Here is a 17,997-nt window from a genome sequence, read left to right on the forward strand (position 1 = left end):
AGGGAGGCTAAGGACACAACTTAAATACAGGGCTCAGTGTGGGGGCAAATGGTGAAGCGACATTATAGGCAGACATTGGTGGTTTTCTCTCTTCACTTTTTAAAATTAGATTTATCTGAGGGGCAGAGACTCCCTGTGAGCCACTTTCTCACTTTTGAAGGTGCTAAGTTGCCCATCTTGCAAATAATCAAGTTGTTGTAACATCATCTATACTACTTACAGTTGGATTTTTTTTTTTTTTTTTTGGAATTGCTCCTATTATGCAAATCAAGCAGCAGATGATATATCTCGGATTTCCATTTAAAAGAACACATTCTTCCCCCTGCCGAAATCTGTAATGCTATTATGGGGCCTGGTTTTCATTTATCAAGTACCCACATTTCCTTTTGCTTCGCAGAGTACTCCAAATATATGCAGCTTTCTCATTTGGATAGTATTAATTTTTCCATAGATCACATACAAAAGAAATTCCATCTGAGGATAAAAGGACCCAGTGATAGTAGCAATAAAATTCATAACACCAGCGATGATCATTTTAATAGTTCCCAATATTTGTCAGGCATTGTCTGTGTGACTGCTCTAAATGCTTTACAAGCATTCATTCATTAGACCCTACTAATTCCAGGAGATCGGTACTATTTTAAGCCCATTGCGCAGAGGAGGGACCGGGGGCCCAGGAATGTCTCCCCACAAGCTCTTCACAAGGACGCAGAGCCTAGGATGCTTTCATAGGAAAGATGTTCTTGAGAAGCATATGGGCCCTGATAGGAATGTGCCCTTTAAAGAGATGAAGTAAAGAAACAGACTTAGGGTTTGAAACTCTAAATATATATATCCCCCAAGCTAGAGAAAAAAACATAAAACAAAGCCATGTTTTTCTAAGCCCCTTTTATCAGGTTAACAAGCACTGGTGTTAAAGAAAGCCCATGACATAATGTGGTTTATTTACCCTTTGTCATGTCTAACTCTTGCAGACAAAACCAGTTAAACCTAGCTTGGTAGCAGAGACACACCACACCAGACAATAATTCCATTTGAAGTAAACCCTCTGGCTTACGTATTTGTCTGTTTTCCCGTGAGAGACCTAATTTCTTCAAGTACAAGATTTAATATGTATCTTACTATTCATATTATTTATCAATTGACCTCTGCATTTGGAATCAACTTTTAGGATTTCAAGAATGGCAACAAGAGTCTTATATATCCTCATTTTATGAGAAAATAGAACAAACGACAAGCAGGCAATGGTTCCTAAATTGCAGAGTAGACCTGCAAAGGGCTTGCGTGTGCACGAACTCCATGAAACTGGTGTAAAAAGTGTGCAGGTGCCTTTTGCTTTCCAGGGGATAGTGAATGTTCATTAGATTCTCAAAAGGATGCAGCTTCCCCAAAGGCTCAGTGCTCATGGAACTCAGTGGCATGCCCAAGGTCACACAGCTGCTCAGACTGAGATTTAGTGTTTAGATTCCTGCCTTGTTACTCAATCATCTTTCTAATATGCCTTAAAAAGTGATATTAAACAAAAACCCACCTGAAAGCTATTTATGTTGTGTATTCTTTGGAAAAATTTACTTTGATTAGAGTTTACGAACACAATTGAAGACCTCTAGCTCTAAGATTTCTACCATAAGTGTTTCAAAATGTGTGTTTCAGAATCCCTAGACAGTCTTCCCAGCACAAAGGCAATGCTCTTGAATTTGGTATGGCATGTATAGGCTCTACCATTATGACTTCAAAGGCAGCTATAGGTGTGACTGGCCTATTGGAGAGAACAGCCATCTTGGGCCCAAATGACTCATTTATTAGAGTTTTGGCTCTGCCGCTTACTGGTTATTAATTAGGAATAAGTTACTAAGGTGTTTAGCTTAACAGTTTCCTCATCTATAAAACTGAATGATCCCAGCTACCTTTTGGGACTGTTCTGAACACTACAGATACAATCTATACATGCTTTTGTATACAATATATAAACTCTATGGCATGGTACCTGACACTTAGGAGGTACCCAGATGATCATATCTATAACTTTTTGTCTTTATTGTTGAATTAAAAAGTAGCATTTTAAGTTTTGCTTTATATCTAGACATGGCCAACAATTCCAAAAATTTCCATGTCAACATGGCTTTTAAATTGAAATGTTAATTATAATTCTACTAACAGAAATATAGAACAAGCAGCTGTGAGTTGTATATTAGAAGGAAAAACCAAAACCCTTTTTAATCTAAGTGTGTGATAATCAGATTGAATATTTGCTATTTAGGAGGCATTAAGATAAGTAATGTGTCACTAATGATATTCCTTGGTTTATAAGAAGTTGAAGATACATAACAATATATTTGAGGGCAGTAGATCACCCTGGGATAAGCTAGGGTAAATACATATAACTTCTGCAATTATAGGCCTAATGCATTTGAACCACAGGTGGTCCCCCACATTGAGTCACTGCCTCAGATTAGTTATTCCATGAAGTAGCAAATGAGATATTAGAGTCTAATATTTGTGCCATCCATAGGTTCATGCCCAGTGATCAAATGGATTTCTGGGCCAGAAGTTAAGGCTGGGCGTTTGGATCCATGCTAAGTTACTTAACCACAGTCACAACCTGTGTCAGTAGGAAAGCATCGTGAGTGATGTGGCTGAGGAAGCTGGGGTCAAGGGCTCAGAAGAGTTCGATTCTAATTTGGGCTCTATTACTCTTACACGGTGCCACTCAGCACCAGTTTTCCTCTGAGCTTTCCTCCTGTCTACTTGCTGGAATACTTTGGGCTCTGTGAGATTAGGAATATGGTTACAACATTATCTTGTGCACATGTACATATTAGTTTCTAATTAGTCTCTATTTGTCACACTTATCTTAAGTCATTAAGTTAAATCTGTTCACCTCTCTTCTTCAAGAAGTACTATTTTCTCTTAAAAAATTGCTTACTTAAGGAGGGAACTTCAAAGGTACCTGGATTTGTCAAAAAATTCAATTGTGTTCCCATATTGCTTAACCTAAAACTCAACAATTGTAAGCATTTGTAATTTGGACTCTCTTAAATTTACTCTGCATTTTCCCCAGCATAAAGAAAGCTAGCATAATTTGGAACCATGTCCTAAAGTGTCACTATTTTCAAGGAGTTCAGTAAGCACATTGGTGCCCACACAGAATTCCTGATTAAAAAAAAAAAAAAATTTCCCCTGCCATCTTTCAATGACAGTTGTGTTTCAATGGCAGTTGTGTCATGTTTAGTACTATCAAGCAGAGATTAAGGCAATGCAGATCACTATGGCAACGTCCACTCTTTTCTTTAATGCCTTTCAAATCATTCTGCAAAGTAATGTGAAGACAGTGACCAGGACCTCTGAGGGAACAACAAGAATGCATAAAATAAAACCTTCACCAACGTCTTTAAGTTACTGCCATTATCGCCACGGGAGCACAAAAAAGACACGTTATATTTTATAAATTGTGCAAGAAGTCACTTAACATTTCCACACACTTAAAAATGTGGCTTTGTGCTCTCCCAGCTCCCTTTACGGGAGAGCCCCAGCCAGTGGTTCTGTGGCCTCTTGTGCTTAAGAAATAGGATGGTGGCTTGGCCCCTTAACTATGGGGCTTAGTCTCAGATAAAATGCTTTCCATGCTTGTAATCTAGATGAAAGCTCTCGGTGTAGCTCATACACTTCAATTAAATGCTTCTAGCCTTTTGCATAAGAGTTAAAATGGAAAGACTTTTGGTTTCTAGGTCAGCTCTAGATTTAGGGTGTACTGGTGGCACAGAGCTATAAAAAGGCAGGTTTAAGTTTGATTCCAGTGTTTTGGCTTTTATACTGCAAAAATATCAGAGGAATGAAATGCACATAGTTTCCAACTGTCTTTAAAAAGGCACGTGGAGGAATAGTCCTGTGTTGTTGTTTTTTTTACATGCACTACTGTTTAGATGGTAGAAAATAACAGGCTAAGAAAACAATGACAAAGCGGGCAGAAGTACAGGGATGTGGCAGTATCGACTGACCTGATTCTGAGTGAAAACAATGCTACCAAACAGAAAAGGCAGACTGACAAGTTCCTCAGCCAAGACCAAGCCAAACGCATTCTCAATTTACACCCATTTATTTTATTTCTATGACTTATCTTGCTTCAGAATGAAAAAAAAAAAAAGGTTTCTCTATTTGTGCCTTGGTTTAGTTTCTTATTTACTATGGCAATCGTTTAAGAGACTTGAGACAAAAAATTGCTACTCTTCTTTACATTTTAAGAAGGGAAAAATATAAGAGATAAAGTGGAAAATCTATATGCGAATCACCCCAATTACAGTTGCTAAACAGGATTGGAGAGAAGCAATTACGTGTTTGACACCACTCTGCTTAGAGTAGCATTGGTGAAACTCTGATACACCTGATCAATTTTTTTTTCAGCACAGAAAAAGGCTAACTCTGGAACACCTAGTATCTTCAGTTGTCTCAGAAAGGTGTTGTAACATTTTTCCAACATCAAAACAAACCTTTGAGAAGTTTATGAAATATGTCTGTGCCAGATAACACCCTTCTGAGGAAAGGGGCTGCAGGTAGGGGCTTACTGAAATGCTGAAGGATGGTGCTTGTCTCCCCCACTCCCCAAGCTTAAAATAAATGGAATGGTTGCCTTGGTGATTACTGGGAAAGCTGTTAATCAGAGTCTCACTTTCAAATTAGCTCTGGGTACAAAGGAGGCAGGTAGGACTTAATTCCAAGTTCTGAGATAAAGGGTGGTCATCACAGCTTTCGGAAGCAGAAAAAAGGGTAAGATACTTGAATAACCATCGATGGAAATGTTTGATCTGGAGCTGGTGTGATTTAATGTTTTATAAAAATGTGGAAGAGGGTGAGCAGTAAACTTTCAAGTATGAAAAGCCTAGAATGCTCTTCTGGGTGCCAAGGAGGATGCACGTGGTACAGGGCACTCGGCGGGCCAGGTTAGCTGCTAAGACAAGGATGGATTTAGGGGACTGGGAACTATTTTCTGAGGGCAGCAGCCCAATGTGCCACCATCGCCAGAAAGTCTAACATGATGCTGAGTGCTGGACGTGAGCTTCCTAATTGCGTTTGAAATACCACGTGAGAGGGTTTTAGTACTGGAAAGGAATGAATGGAGAATATTCCCCTCATGAATCCTTAAAAGAAGCTAGGCATATTCGAAGAGTAATTCTCATCTTTCAGGAGCCATCATTCCCTCTGAAAGGTAAAACCATTGGGAGAGAGATTATCAAACAGTCCACAAACCAGATGCACCAGGCATCTCCAAGGTGCTTACTTTGCATTACCACATCACCAACCCCAAGCCGTTTAGACAGTCCCTAGTGGCTATCCACATTTATTTACAAACATACTACTCACTTGCCTATTTTTAGGTAACAGTGACTGGGCATCTTCTAATAATCACCATTTTATTCCAAACCATCAGTAACACTCAGTGAACGGGCAACCCAAAATTGCTTCCCTTGTGAACATCAACTACATAATCAAGTCTTTCATGTAGGGTAGAGGTAAGAGTTTATGAGGAATGCTCTTATGTTATTGAATGGTGGGCTAGTGTGTGTGTGTGTGTGTGTGTGTACGTATGTACATGGTAGGTATATTTCTATGAGAAAGAAATACTGAATACCAGCATTGGCTAAATCTTAAATAACTATTTTTATAGATGGCTCAGTGCCTAGTTAAAGCTGTATTTTCATGCACATCCTTAAACCCATGAAAATAACGGTGTACATCAGGTCAGTATTTCCTTACCTTCTATTGCTGACAGGAGGACTCGGGAATGATCATAGGCGATTACGTTTGCATATCTATTCTTTGGTTTGTTTACTTCCAAGTTGGAATGTTCCCATGTGAACTGCTGGCCAGGATCAATTGACTTTAAAAGAAAAACAGCACACACCCCAAATCAATACTGAATATCCGTGGATTATAGGCATTTATCACAAGTAACGCAATTTTGAGAAGAAAACTCTGAAGCCACGCTTCATCAAGATGGCCCTCGCTGTGAAGCTGAGCACTGATCTACCCAGAATCACATGAGATGATTAATCGGAGTAACACCGTGTAGTTACCAACACTGATTCAGATGAGAAAGAAAATCAATACAGATGTTCTGCTAATATCGGAAAGGCAGGTTTTATTATTGTTATTTTACTTTTCCATTTTTTCTCTCTCTCTGCTGCTGTAGCTTACAAGTTACAGTGGTTCAATATTCCTTCCAGTTCTGTGAGCATTATTTTATCTTATTTGCTCTGCCCTATTCTTCCCTATCTGGACCTAATCTCAATTTTTAAATTGAGTGGTTTTTCACTGGCCTCCCTGGGCACCGCGTTACTATACTCTCTTCACCTGCAGGCTTACATCTTGAGGGCAGCTTAAAATTTTGTCTATTTCTCTGCAACCCATCATGGCCAATGTCATAAGGCGATTTGTGCAATTCTAACAGTTAAGAGTAACAGTAAAGAAGGCAGGTTAGTTGAATTAATCATTTTAGAGCAATAATTTGCAACCCAATGTAGATAGGACCTAACTGCTTTTCTACTTAAATTGTGTTTCCTGTTGTTCATTATGTGTTATCGTGTTTACATCATTTACTTCATTTGATTCTTTAAACTTATTTGTTTTGATTTTTAGTGCATTACCTTAATGCCTTAATTCAACCACTTATTCAAAATTAAAATAAATACAGCAGATGTAATACAATATGTAACTTTTCATATGTAAAGTAAAAACAATGGCTTGAAAATGAACCCAGGCTTTGATTATAACATCTTGGGCAACTTTTTTATTTTCCTGCAATATTATGGTAATCAAAACATATTTTCTTTTATCTTAAGATACTGACACTTTTTTCATACTTATAATTTCATAGTATATGGCAGCACGAGTTCAGTAATTGCATAAACATGATTTTAAATGATCAAAATCAAGTTTAAAAAATCATTAATTCTATTAATAAATTAAGTTTAGGTATAGGTGAAATTTTTAAACAGTAAAGATAGTATGTTATGTTGATAGAATTTTTAGCAGTAATTTTTGATGCTGGGTATTTTCAGTTCCTTTATGTGTATATGTAGCTGTCCAGTCATTGTGCTCTACATCAGTGGGCTGTTTAATTTTCACAATATTGTGAGGTTGTTTCTCCATTTTGCAGACAAGGAAATGGAAGTAAAGAAAGATTAATTCAATAAATCCTACTCAAAGCCTTCTCTGTGGCAGGCGCTATGCTATTCGGTGAAAAGTGATTTTCTCACACATCTAGAATCATACATTCACCTTCAACCCCAGATCTGCATCCTGTCAAAGCCCAGCTGATGACTAACAGCTGGTCATCACCAAGCCACGATGCCACTTAACTATTGAAAGGGTCACTGCCAAATGGAGAAGCCCCACATACGAATCACGCACACATAACTACCCTCCTTTATTTCCCTCGTCCGAATGCTGTTTGCTCCTAACTGATCATCCTGTGTCATTCTGGGGCAGTTACATAAGAAACCAAGTTTTAAAAATGAGGTTGGCTTCACATGGATGACAAAACAGATGGGGTGCAGCTTACATTTATACTCGTTTTACACGGATCAAACAAACATTGATTAAATAATGCTGACTTGTCTTGGTGCAACACATTCTCATCCATCTGTATCTATCCATCTGACTGAACATTTAACAATACACAACACAGGTCATTATTTTGGAGCTTGTCATAATGCTGAGAGGAGTAAACTCAGTAAAGAAAAATGAATTACTAGTAGATAAAGTATAAGATCTTGTACATTCAGGAAAAATCCTGGTTGAGCAAAATCAAATTTCAATTATCCATGTTAATGAGGCAAAGATATCATGGATGAATAAGACTCTAATTCTCAAAACCCACTGCTTAGGCTTTTCTTGGTGCTGGTGATGACACAGTGGCTTTGCCTTTTTGTTTTCTGGCTTTTCTTACTGAGATCTTCCTAAAGAAAAATAAAAAGAGCAACACAGAGAAAGATCAACATCGGTCTGAAGTGACAGAGAAGCTGACTTCCACTTCAACAGTGTATTTTTGACTGGCCCATTATGTCTGGACTAGATGCCTGATGTACTAAGATTCCTGTAAGAATGGGCCTTCTTTCCCCTGGCTGCCAGCATCACCTTTGCTCTGGCTGGAGTCGCCTTTCCGCCTGGCCTGGAGTCAAATTTCTGCCTTCCCACACTGCCTAGAGGCCCGGAGCTGCTGGGGTGCCGTGGAATGCCTGCCCCCAGCCACTCAGCACCTGTGTATGTAAATTAATCCACCATCTTTGTTGGGTTAATTTGCATAATCACTCCTTATTGGCTGGTGGGAATTTTGAAGGTAGGGTCAATTAGCATGTTGCTCTTTTTTTTTTTTTTTTTAGAGAAGATATCTTTCTATTATAAAGTTAAATGAGGCTACACCAATATTACTAAAAATTTTGAAATAAGTCCCCTTGTTCCTAATGGAGTCAACTTCTTCCTGCTGTTGGTACTGGGTTTCCCTGAGCTTGATTCTCAGTACCTCTGCTCATCCTTCTGATTCTATTTATCCAAACAACTTTGGACAGGTTATTCCCTCTTTCCTAGCACTTCACCCTAAGTTCTAAAGCAGGAAACTTGGCCAGGTCTTTGATAGCTTCCACTGAGGGGAATTTTACGAGTTGGGAATAAAGCACAGTGGATACTTTTTCAACCAGAAGTTGATTAATGACCTTTTAAAAAAATACTATATTAAATTTGTATATGACAGTGTTACAGAATTTATAAACAGGAACGCTATTTCTAAGATTTACCTTTGTTTTTCCAGTCAATCGACAAGGCCCTTGAAAGGTAAGTACTGCATGAACACTATGTAGCATCTAAAACTTTACCAAGATGCCAAACCAAGTAAAATCACTCCCCTATCTGCACACTTGGCCACTTGGCATAAGACACACACACATATACACCCTCCCCTCCCTCTCATAGCTGTTGACTGAATCATTCTAACGTTAACAGAAATCTTCACCGTAATAGCAATAGGTTTGCCTTACAGAGGGAAAAACACACCGAATAGAAAGAAAACCTGTTACTTAAAAGGGAAAACCTCATTCACACTTGCTAAAACCAAATACTCTGTATTTATGTAGTCTTTAAGGTGATGATTCGCAAGGTCTAGTTCATGTTTTTGTGTGTTTTTTTGTTTGTTTGCTTGTTTTTTGTGTTTGCTTTTTAATCAACTAGAAGTTTGTCCTTAAATAGAAAAGTGGGAAAAAAGCTACACATAACTTGTAATATTTCATTGTATTCTCGATAAAAATATTTAAAAATATAAATATTTACATCCAATAATTATAACAACTAACACATATGTAACATTTACTGTGGCTTTTTTGTGTGTGTGCTTCACATGAGTTAACTCATTTTATCTTACAAAAACCCTAGAAGTAGTTATTATAAAAATTCTGTAGATTAGGTTTTGGGCTCAATCCCCAGTGTGGGGTATGACCATCACTCTCTCATGGTCAAAAGCCAGTAGGTGGAAAAAGCCAGGTTTGAGGACCTGGCATTCTGTTCCCCAAGTCTGAGTGCCTAACTGCCATCTGTGCTTCATCTATAGCGAAAATGGAGAAGGTTCCTTCAGTGTTTCATACATGCCTTTCAATTGTTCTCTGGAAACAATGCAAGGATCAAACATCTGTATAAATTCAAAGTAAGAGAATATTCATAAATTTGCACATCAACTTATAGCATTGGGTAAAATTACATCCTGATATAAGAGTGACCATATATATATATATATATATATATATATATATATATATATATATATATATATATATATATATATGCCCAGCGATATTTATGGTGGAAGGATCAGAACAACTGGCCGCTATCATGCGCACTGACCACCAGGGGGCACACATTCAATGCAGGAGATGTCCCCTGGTGGTCAGTGTGCTCCCACAGCGGGAGCACTGCTCAGTTGGAAGCCGGGTTCATGGCTGGCGAGTGTAGTGGTGGTGTCCAGAGCCTCTTCCGCCTTCAAGGCAGCACTAAGGAGCAGGAAGCCCAGCTTCTCAGGGATTGGGCTAAGCAGGCAGGTGGACTTCCCACAAGGAGTCCTGGATGGCGAGAGGGTGCAGGCCAAGCTGAGGGACCCCCTGCCCCCCAAGTGCCCAAATTTTGTGCACCAGGTCTCTATAGTTTTTATTTTATTTTATATATTTTATTGCTTTTTTACAGAGAGGAAGAGAAAGGGATAGAGAGTTAGAAACATCGATGAGAGAGAAACATCCATCAGCCGCCTCCTACCCCCCCTCCACTGGGGATGTGCCTGCAACCAAGGTACATGCTCTTGACTGGAATCGAACCCGGGACCTTTCAGTCCACAGGCCGACACTCTATCCACTGAGCCAAACCGGTTTCGGCAGGTCTCTAGTTTTTGATAAAGCTCAAGTCATCCTCTTAGAGCAAAGTCCTTTAAATATGGTTCTGCAAGATTCTGAATTCTCTGTCCAGAAAAAAAAATATGTAATTCACATGTATAAAACATCACACAATACCAGTTGCTCTGTATTCTACTTTCCTTCACCCCATCAGGAGAAAAACCTCAAAATATTCCCTTTAGAAACTCATCAAAGAGAAACCACAAAAAAAGATACATCCTGTTTCTGTGTGTGTTTTAAAACAACTAACAGAAGTATAATTACATAGGAGGGATAGACCAGCTACTTGACCAGCCAAACTATGGGTCAGACTAACCATCCCTTTTACAGGGAACTGAACTTTCAATGACCTTATCCTCCAGAGAAACACTATTTTTCCACATTGTTCCCCAGCACCAGGCTCATTTTGTCCTAAGAGTGTTCCCTCCTCCCCTCCCCCCAGCCCCCAAATATTCCGAAATGCTTTCTGAGGTCTAGAAGAGCAATCTGCCATTGAGTGTGTTTTTCTGTAATGAAGCCTTTTTTTTTTTTCATTCTCATTCGTTTATATTCTTTCTCCCAGTTTGAAAATGGTAAATTAATATGTACCCATTTGAAAAAGACCCACGTTTGCATGGCTGGGAAGGGCTATATTTTGCACAATTAGCAGAAGCCTGCAATTGACATAATGAGTACTTTCTTCAAAGAGAAGAGCATGAGTTCAGTTGAGTCCGATGATGCTTGAAAAAATGGAAAGTATGGTGATGAGCAAACGCTGGCGGTCACAGCCCCTGATTAGCTTTGGCAAGTCTGTCTTGGGCCTGTTTGCTCTGTGCTTCTTTTTCCTATTAACGCCATTCCAGAGCCAGGCTTGTGCCCTCATTTTCTCTAATCTCCCTTTATCCCAACCTGTCATCAGCACCTCCTAAATCTTTCCTTATAAAAACATATCTGAGCAGGCCACCATTAGAATCTGAAGCATTTAAATACTTTTCAAGATTCTCGGTGTTAACTTATAAGTGGATATGGCCATTTTTCTATCTACCTTGAATGGTAGGCAGAGGATACAATTTACAAATAATAAAACTGCATCAACTTCACATGTTGTCTAATGGTTTGGTGTGGAATTCTGATCGTAAAAATATTATGTAATAAGTACCCACAGAAAATTACCTAAAGCAGTAATTTATTTATGTACATAATTAGAATTGGTATACATAGAGGCCTAAATAGGAGAAACTATATTTGTAGTGAAGCATCCAGCCATATGAGGTATTTCCAGCAATACTTTGATAAGCGTTTTATCCTAAATCATATCTCAGCACTAAGAATGAGTTAGCTTATTTCTCTGAGGATACCATTTTCTCCTGGAAATACACTGAACTTATTCTAACTGACTACGGATTCAAGATGACTAAACACTATAACAATCCAACAACAAACACTGGATTCTTTTCAACACAGTAGGACCTGCTCTCCAGAACGCAGATGAGCCTCTCACTGCCTTATATGTGTGATTGAGGAAGAGAGTATTTCTCAGAGTTCCTTTCAAATAAGAGTTCAAAAAAGAAGGTGGAATTTTAAGATCTGAAGGTTTAAAAGTCCAGATTTCCCCCCACCCCAAACTCTCTTTAACATGCTCCAACATTTTCGCGAATGCTACTAAAGGCGGAACAGACATTCCTAGTTCCCGAAGGAAGTGGTTCTACAGGAATGATGACAATGATATCTCTTAATCCTAATGTTTTAGTTTTAGCTATTCATCTCCTCCATCAAATTAAAGTGCATAAGTAATGGGCAGGTAGGATTATAGCTGACATTCTTAAACACGAGGGCTTCGTGGAGAATCATTTTACAAATATAATTCACACACGAGGATTTCTGATGTTATTTGAAAAAGCAAAAGGAACCATAATTTTTCGTTTGGGTCAAAAAAAATAAAGTTATTAGAAGTGTATTAAACTGCTCTGACTGAAGAGAAAATGTTGACTGAATTGGAAGAAAGTAATTGCAGTATTTATTAAAGGAATTATGTGTAGGTAACAAATAAAAATATCTATTAGATGAAATGGATGTGCAGCATTTCACACAATGGCATCTGTTCTTTTGCATGAATAACATGGCGCTAGTTTTTGACAACAAATTCACAAGATGAAGGCATTAATTCCTCATCACTCTATGCAAATGTTGATGCATTTGTACCGACCCAATCGTAATAAGAAAAGTAATATGTTTAAAACACCGTATGCACTGTTATTGCTAAAAGACCGGGAGATATTTGCTTCCTCCTGCCTCTACCCACTGACTTGAGTAAGAAATATCTTGATTTAAGACAATCTTAGCAGCCATCGAATGTCTGCTTTCTCCCCGATGCTAACTGTATCTTCTTTATCATTGAAGCATAAAATTAGAACAATTGTCCCGTTGATTTAGGCCCCCTTCCTCCCCCCAAAAAATCAATTTCTGCCCTTCTACATGCTGTATGACAATATGTCCATCAGGTTCCAAATTGGCAGAGATAACTACAACAACAACAACAAAACCCAAAACACAAAAATCAAACCCCACAGACAGCCACATCTAATTCTCACTGTTTCCATTTCATTTGATACTGGAGATCTGATCACCCAGAAATCGCATGGAAAAGTAAATTCAAAAGAAAAATCAAATGAATGAGTGGATGGATTGGTTTCATAATTGTCGTGTGATGCATATTACAACAGAATTTTATAAACAACATAATTAAGGGAAATAGGGAAGCTAAATCATCCTCTTGGCTTTTGAATGTTTAAGGTTGAGATTTAGCTGATAACATTAATTTCTCTTTATTAGATGTGGAAATTTCTAACCTAATTTTACACTGTATTTTCCCCTCTTATTTTACTTTGCATCCTGTAGACAGGTATATTTTAGGCTTTCAGCACCCGCCCCCCCCCTTTTTTTTTTTTTGCCATTTAATAAGAAGTTTCTTTGTTAAAGTTTAGTTTCTTCTTCTCCTATATTTATTTTCAGATCAAAGAGGAAAAACAGGTAAATTTCCAAATTGAAATATATCTGAATGCATTTCTGTTCATGTTTAGTCAAAACCTTTCATATCCTTTTTCTGATTCAGAAAAAATAAGAATTATACATCTGAAATGAAATTAGAATACGTTTCACCTCCTCCAAGTCTGTGATAGATCATGGAAAATCCCACATAATCCCTTAAAAATCTCTCTCACTCCCTTACATCCCCATTTGTATTCAGTGCAACTATCTAGTGGAAACACAGGAATTCCCACATATATTTTGGGCACAGTATTTATATTAAGAACCCCTTGCTGTTAATATCGTCATTCCTTCAGTAGGTAACAGTAGGCTGTACTGAATATAGGCTTCTAATTACGCAAAGACAGACCATTTGCAATCTAAATTGTATATTTTCTTCTCTTATTCATGTGACAAATTAGAAAGGTTAAAACAATACAAAATTTTAAAGTTTAATTTCTTTATAAACTAAAATAATTTGCTGTTAAAAATATATACTGGTTTTATAATATAAAATTAAAGACTATTCTAGGTAAAATATATTACAACATTTCAGTACATTGGTAATTATATATATTACCACTATACATTTTAATTGATTTAAGCGAGGAAGGGAAAGGGAGCGATAGAAACATCAATGATGAGAGAGAATTACTGATGGGCTGCCACTTACACTGGGGATTAAGCCTGCCACCAGGCATGTACCCCGACCAGGAATCGAACCTTGACCTCCTGGTTCATAGGTCGATGCTCAACTACTGAGCAACACTAGCCGGGTGGTAATTTTATATTTTAGCCCTTTGGAAAAAACTGGAATCACCTGAGCATATCACTACAGGGGCTGTAATTTTTCTGATGTTGATTTCAGAGAGGAAGGGAGAGATATATATAAAAACATCAATGATTGGAGAGAATCATTGATTGGCTGGCTGCCTCATGTGCCCTTACTGGAATAGTACTATGACCTCCTACTAGTTCATAGGTTGACACTCAACCACTGAGCGACACTAGCTGGGCTCATATTTTCTTTTAAGTAAAAAAATTATAGAGCAGTTGAAATAATTACATATATACTCACATACTGCATGTGTATATATAATCATAACACATGTACATACATGTATTATAAATGTGAGTATATACAAACATAAACATATACACACATACATACATACATGTGTGTATGTGTGTGTGTATCCCAGAATATATATATATCAATGCTGTCAGCACTTATCTCTGTGATGACCGTATTAATCATGTTAATTAAGCAATGAAGCCATTAGACTGAGGTGTCCCTAATGCTATGGTGGCTCATAAGAAACCAAAACCTAAGCCTGTAAATGTAAATACTTCAGATTACAAAATCCAAACCCTAAGGACAAACAGCCTTAAGTTAGAGCCAATTAAATAATTTCTTTGCTTCACATTTTCTCTATAAAATCTTTCCCCTGGCTCCTGTTACAGGACAGTACTACCTCATTCTGATTATTTTTTCCTCAAAAATAAACTCACAAAATTTTAAATAAGCCCGCTTGACCTTTAACAATAATTATTTCAAATACTTCAAGGATTTGTTATCTGTATTCTTTAATTTTTCAGTTTGTGAACATTTTACTACTTTTCAGAACTTAAGACACCTTCTGTAAGCCACCCCCATAGTCCACAAAGTAGTGAAACTGAAATATGAATGCAGACTTTTCTGACTTTGGGAGTCAGCCCTTACCACTACACTCCAGTCCATATATGTAAGTCATAACTCTAAAGTCACCATCACAAAGTTCAATTCTTTACTGCAAAACTGTGGACAACAGATTAAATACCAGATGCCTATCAGCTTGGTTTAATGAGAAATTCTATCACAGTACTTTTCACTTTCAAAAATTTGAAGCTAAGAAACTCACTAAAGCTTTCTATATTGTTAGATTTGAATTAAATTCTATGAGATTAAGAATTAGAGTGACATCTTCAGTACAATCTTTATCCTAAATAATTAGAAACAAAAACACAGGATTTCAATCTCTCCCATTTCCATCTCCCAACCACACCTCCTTTTCTCCTCTCTCCCCTTTCTTTATTTCCTTTCCTCCCCTCCCCCTCTCACTTACACACCACAAGTAGTGCAGAGAGAGGAAGCTGACAGATACTAATTCCTTGGAACCGAATAGCCACAGTGAAACAAAGGCTGGAGCAATATTGGCAAAAAGGACTGGGAATGGTGAGAGACCAATAACTCATGAATAACAAGTCTGCATAAACCGTTTTAATGACTATTTTAATGGTTTAATGGATGGCACTTTAATAGGATTTCTGGTACAATCCTGAAAGCCTGTCTTCCATAAACCTGTTATTAACAAAGAACTGGATTGCTTCACCACATAACCATAGTCTACTGAACTGAATACACAAAAAATTATAGCAGTTGTCATCATTTATTACTATCCTCATCACAGTATAGTGTTAACTATTGTGAGAGAGACAGCTACATGCTCAAAATGTAGGTTCCCCCTGAAAGACGTGTATTTAAACTAAGAGAATTCAGTAGAAATTAAATGAAAAACAACAGGAAGCTCACAATTGTAATGTGTATGAAGCCAACAGTAGAAACAGTAACTGGGATACAAACACATAGGTCTGATGTAAACATGAAAACTTGAAATATTCACTGGTGTTGTCTTTGAAATAAAATAAGAAATTCCTTGGGTAATTAGTTATGGATCCCTACAGCATGGATCCCACATTTGTCTCGTGTTATTTTATTCTTATTTCCTGTACTGACTTCAAGTTCTTGAAAGTCAAAATCACCATGCTGTGTTTCCCAGTGCGCGCACCAAATCAATATATATATATGTTGAATTGGTTTTAATCAGCCCCAGTGGATAATCCTAAATTCTAGCCCTTGGCTGTTTTCCTCTATCCATGCCAGAGGTCCTCAATTATGACGCTTCACATTGGCATACCTCTTGTCTGGAGAGCACTTTCTTATCCTTTTTGTCTAAATCCTACCTTATTTTCAAGGTTCAGCTCAAATCCCGCTGTCCCAATCCACTTGCTGGAGAGCTCTCTCCCCCACACACTTACATATGCACCTACCATCATGCAGTACAGAACGGCGCATCCATTGGGCAATTAGTTATGTTTAGACTCATAGCATTTTTCTTTTAAATTCATTATCTTAATGTACCTTTTCATTTGATTATTCTTTCTATTGTTTGTATGAAACACCTCTATTATTTACTATTTTAAAAATTATAGTTTATATTCAATACTATTATTATTTTTAAATATATTTTATTGATGTTTACAGAGAGGAAGGTAGAGGGATAGAGAGCCAGAAACATCGATCAGCTGCCTCTAGCACACCCCCTACTGGGGATGTGCCTGTAACCAAGGTACATTGCCCTTGACTGGAATCTAACCTGGGACCCTTCAGTCCTCAGGCTGACACTCTATCCACTGAGCCAAACTGGTTTCAGCTATTCAAGATTATTTTATCTTAGTTTCAGGTATACAGCATAGTGGTTAGACAATCATATACTTTACAAAGTGATCCCCCAGATACCTCCACTTGGTAATTCTCAATTCCCCAAATCTATTGTAAAGTAAGTTCCCGAATAAAATAGTGTCTACATTATAACTTTGTAGTCTGTGAGCTTGCTCAGTACAGGTGCAAATACAAATGTTGATGCAATTTTTAACAATATCAGATTTTTGTCTGAATTTCTGTGCAAGTCTTTTGAAATGGAGTATTATTATTATTATTATTATTATTATAATTATTATTATTATTACAATTGCTCTGTCATCTCCTGATTTAGAATTCTGAATTTAAACATGTATACAAAGATTTTGAACCTGCAAGTAACAGACTATATTCCCCATCGATGTCGGTAGCTATAAATTCACGGACTTTATAGCAATCTCTACTGATGATCAAGACTACTGAAAAAGCCCATTGCCTAAGTTAAAGTTCATTAAAGTTGTAAAAAATGAATGGGGAAAAATAATCTTTCTAGGATCCAATTTTGGAAAAAAATATAAATAGATATAGCCTTCCGAGGGGATCTGTATATATCTACTTATAAGGAATGTTACTGTAAAATTGCCTCCGTTTTTAAAAATTGAAAGTACTATTAATAAAGCCATTCAATAAAGTAAGCATAATTTTATGCTGGAAAAGAAAAAGAACTATATATAAATTCAGTTAAAATAATCTCTTGATTATTAAAGAAAAACAATAGATTATAGGCTCCGTTCTTTATTATACAACTTAAGTTTTATTTAGTCCATTTTGAAGCTATGCTTTGATAATTTAACAAGATGGCCAACAATACACAAAACGCTAAACAATCTTACACTGGTGAATAGTAATATAAGTAATAAACATAAAAGAACATTTTCTAACAAATGGAGCCCTTTCAGACTATGAATTATAAGGGAAAAAGTGAAAGATCTATATTACACTGATCAACTCCTATTTCTTTCTGTTGGCACATATTTCATCCAGTTATGGAAATCTTGGTTGATATTACAACATAAAATGTTATGCTTGATAACTTCTCCCAAAGTT

At 37.2% G+C, this 17,997-nt stretch overlaps 1 protein-coding gene across 21 annotated transcripts in view; it reads right to left on the reverse strand.

Moving 5' to 3' along the window:
• The window catches only part of PTPRD (protein tyrosine phosphatase receptor type D), a 1,977,099-nt gene that overhangs the window by 69,726 nt on the left and 1,889,376 nt on the right, over positions 1-17,997 (reverse strand). For all 21 annotated transcript variants that reach the window (XM_084898455.1, XM_084898451.1, XM_084898446.1 and 18 more), the window contains one exon: positions 5,752-5,875. In XM_084898455.1, the coding sequence (XP_084754581.1) occupies positions 5,752-5,875 (124 nt within the window). The remainder of the gene's footprint in view (positions 1-5,751; positions 5,876-17,997) is intronic.

Source organism: Pipistrellus hanaki (assembly GCF_964339955.1).
Source record: "Pipistrellus hanaki genome assembly, chromosome: 11".
NCBI classification, from domain to species: domain Eukaryota; kingdom Metazoa; phylum Chordata; class Mammalia; order Chiroptera; family Vespertilionidae; genus Pipistrellus; species Pipistrellus hanaki.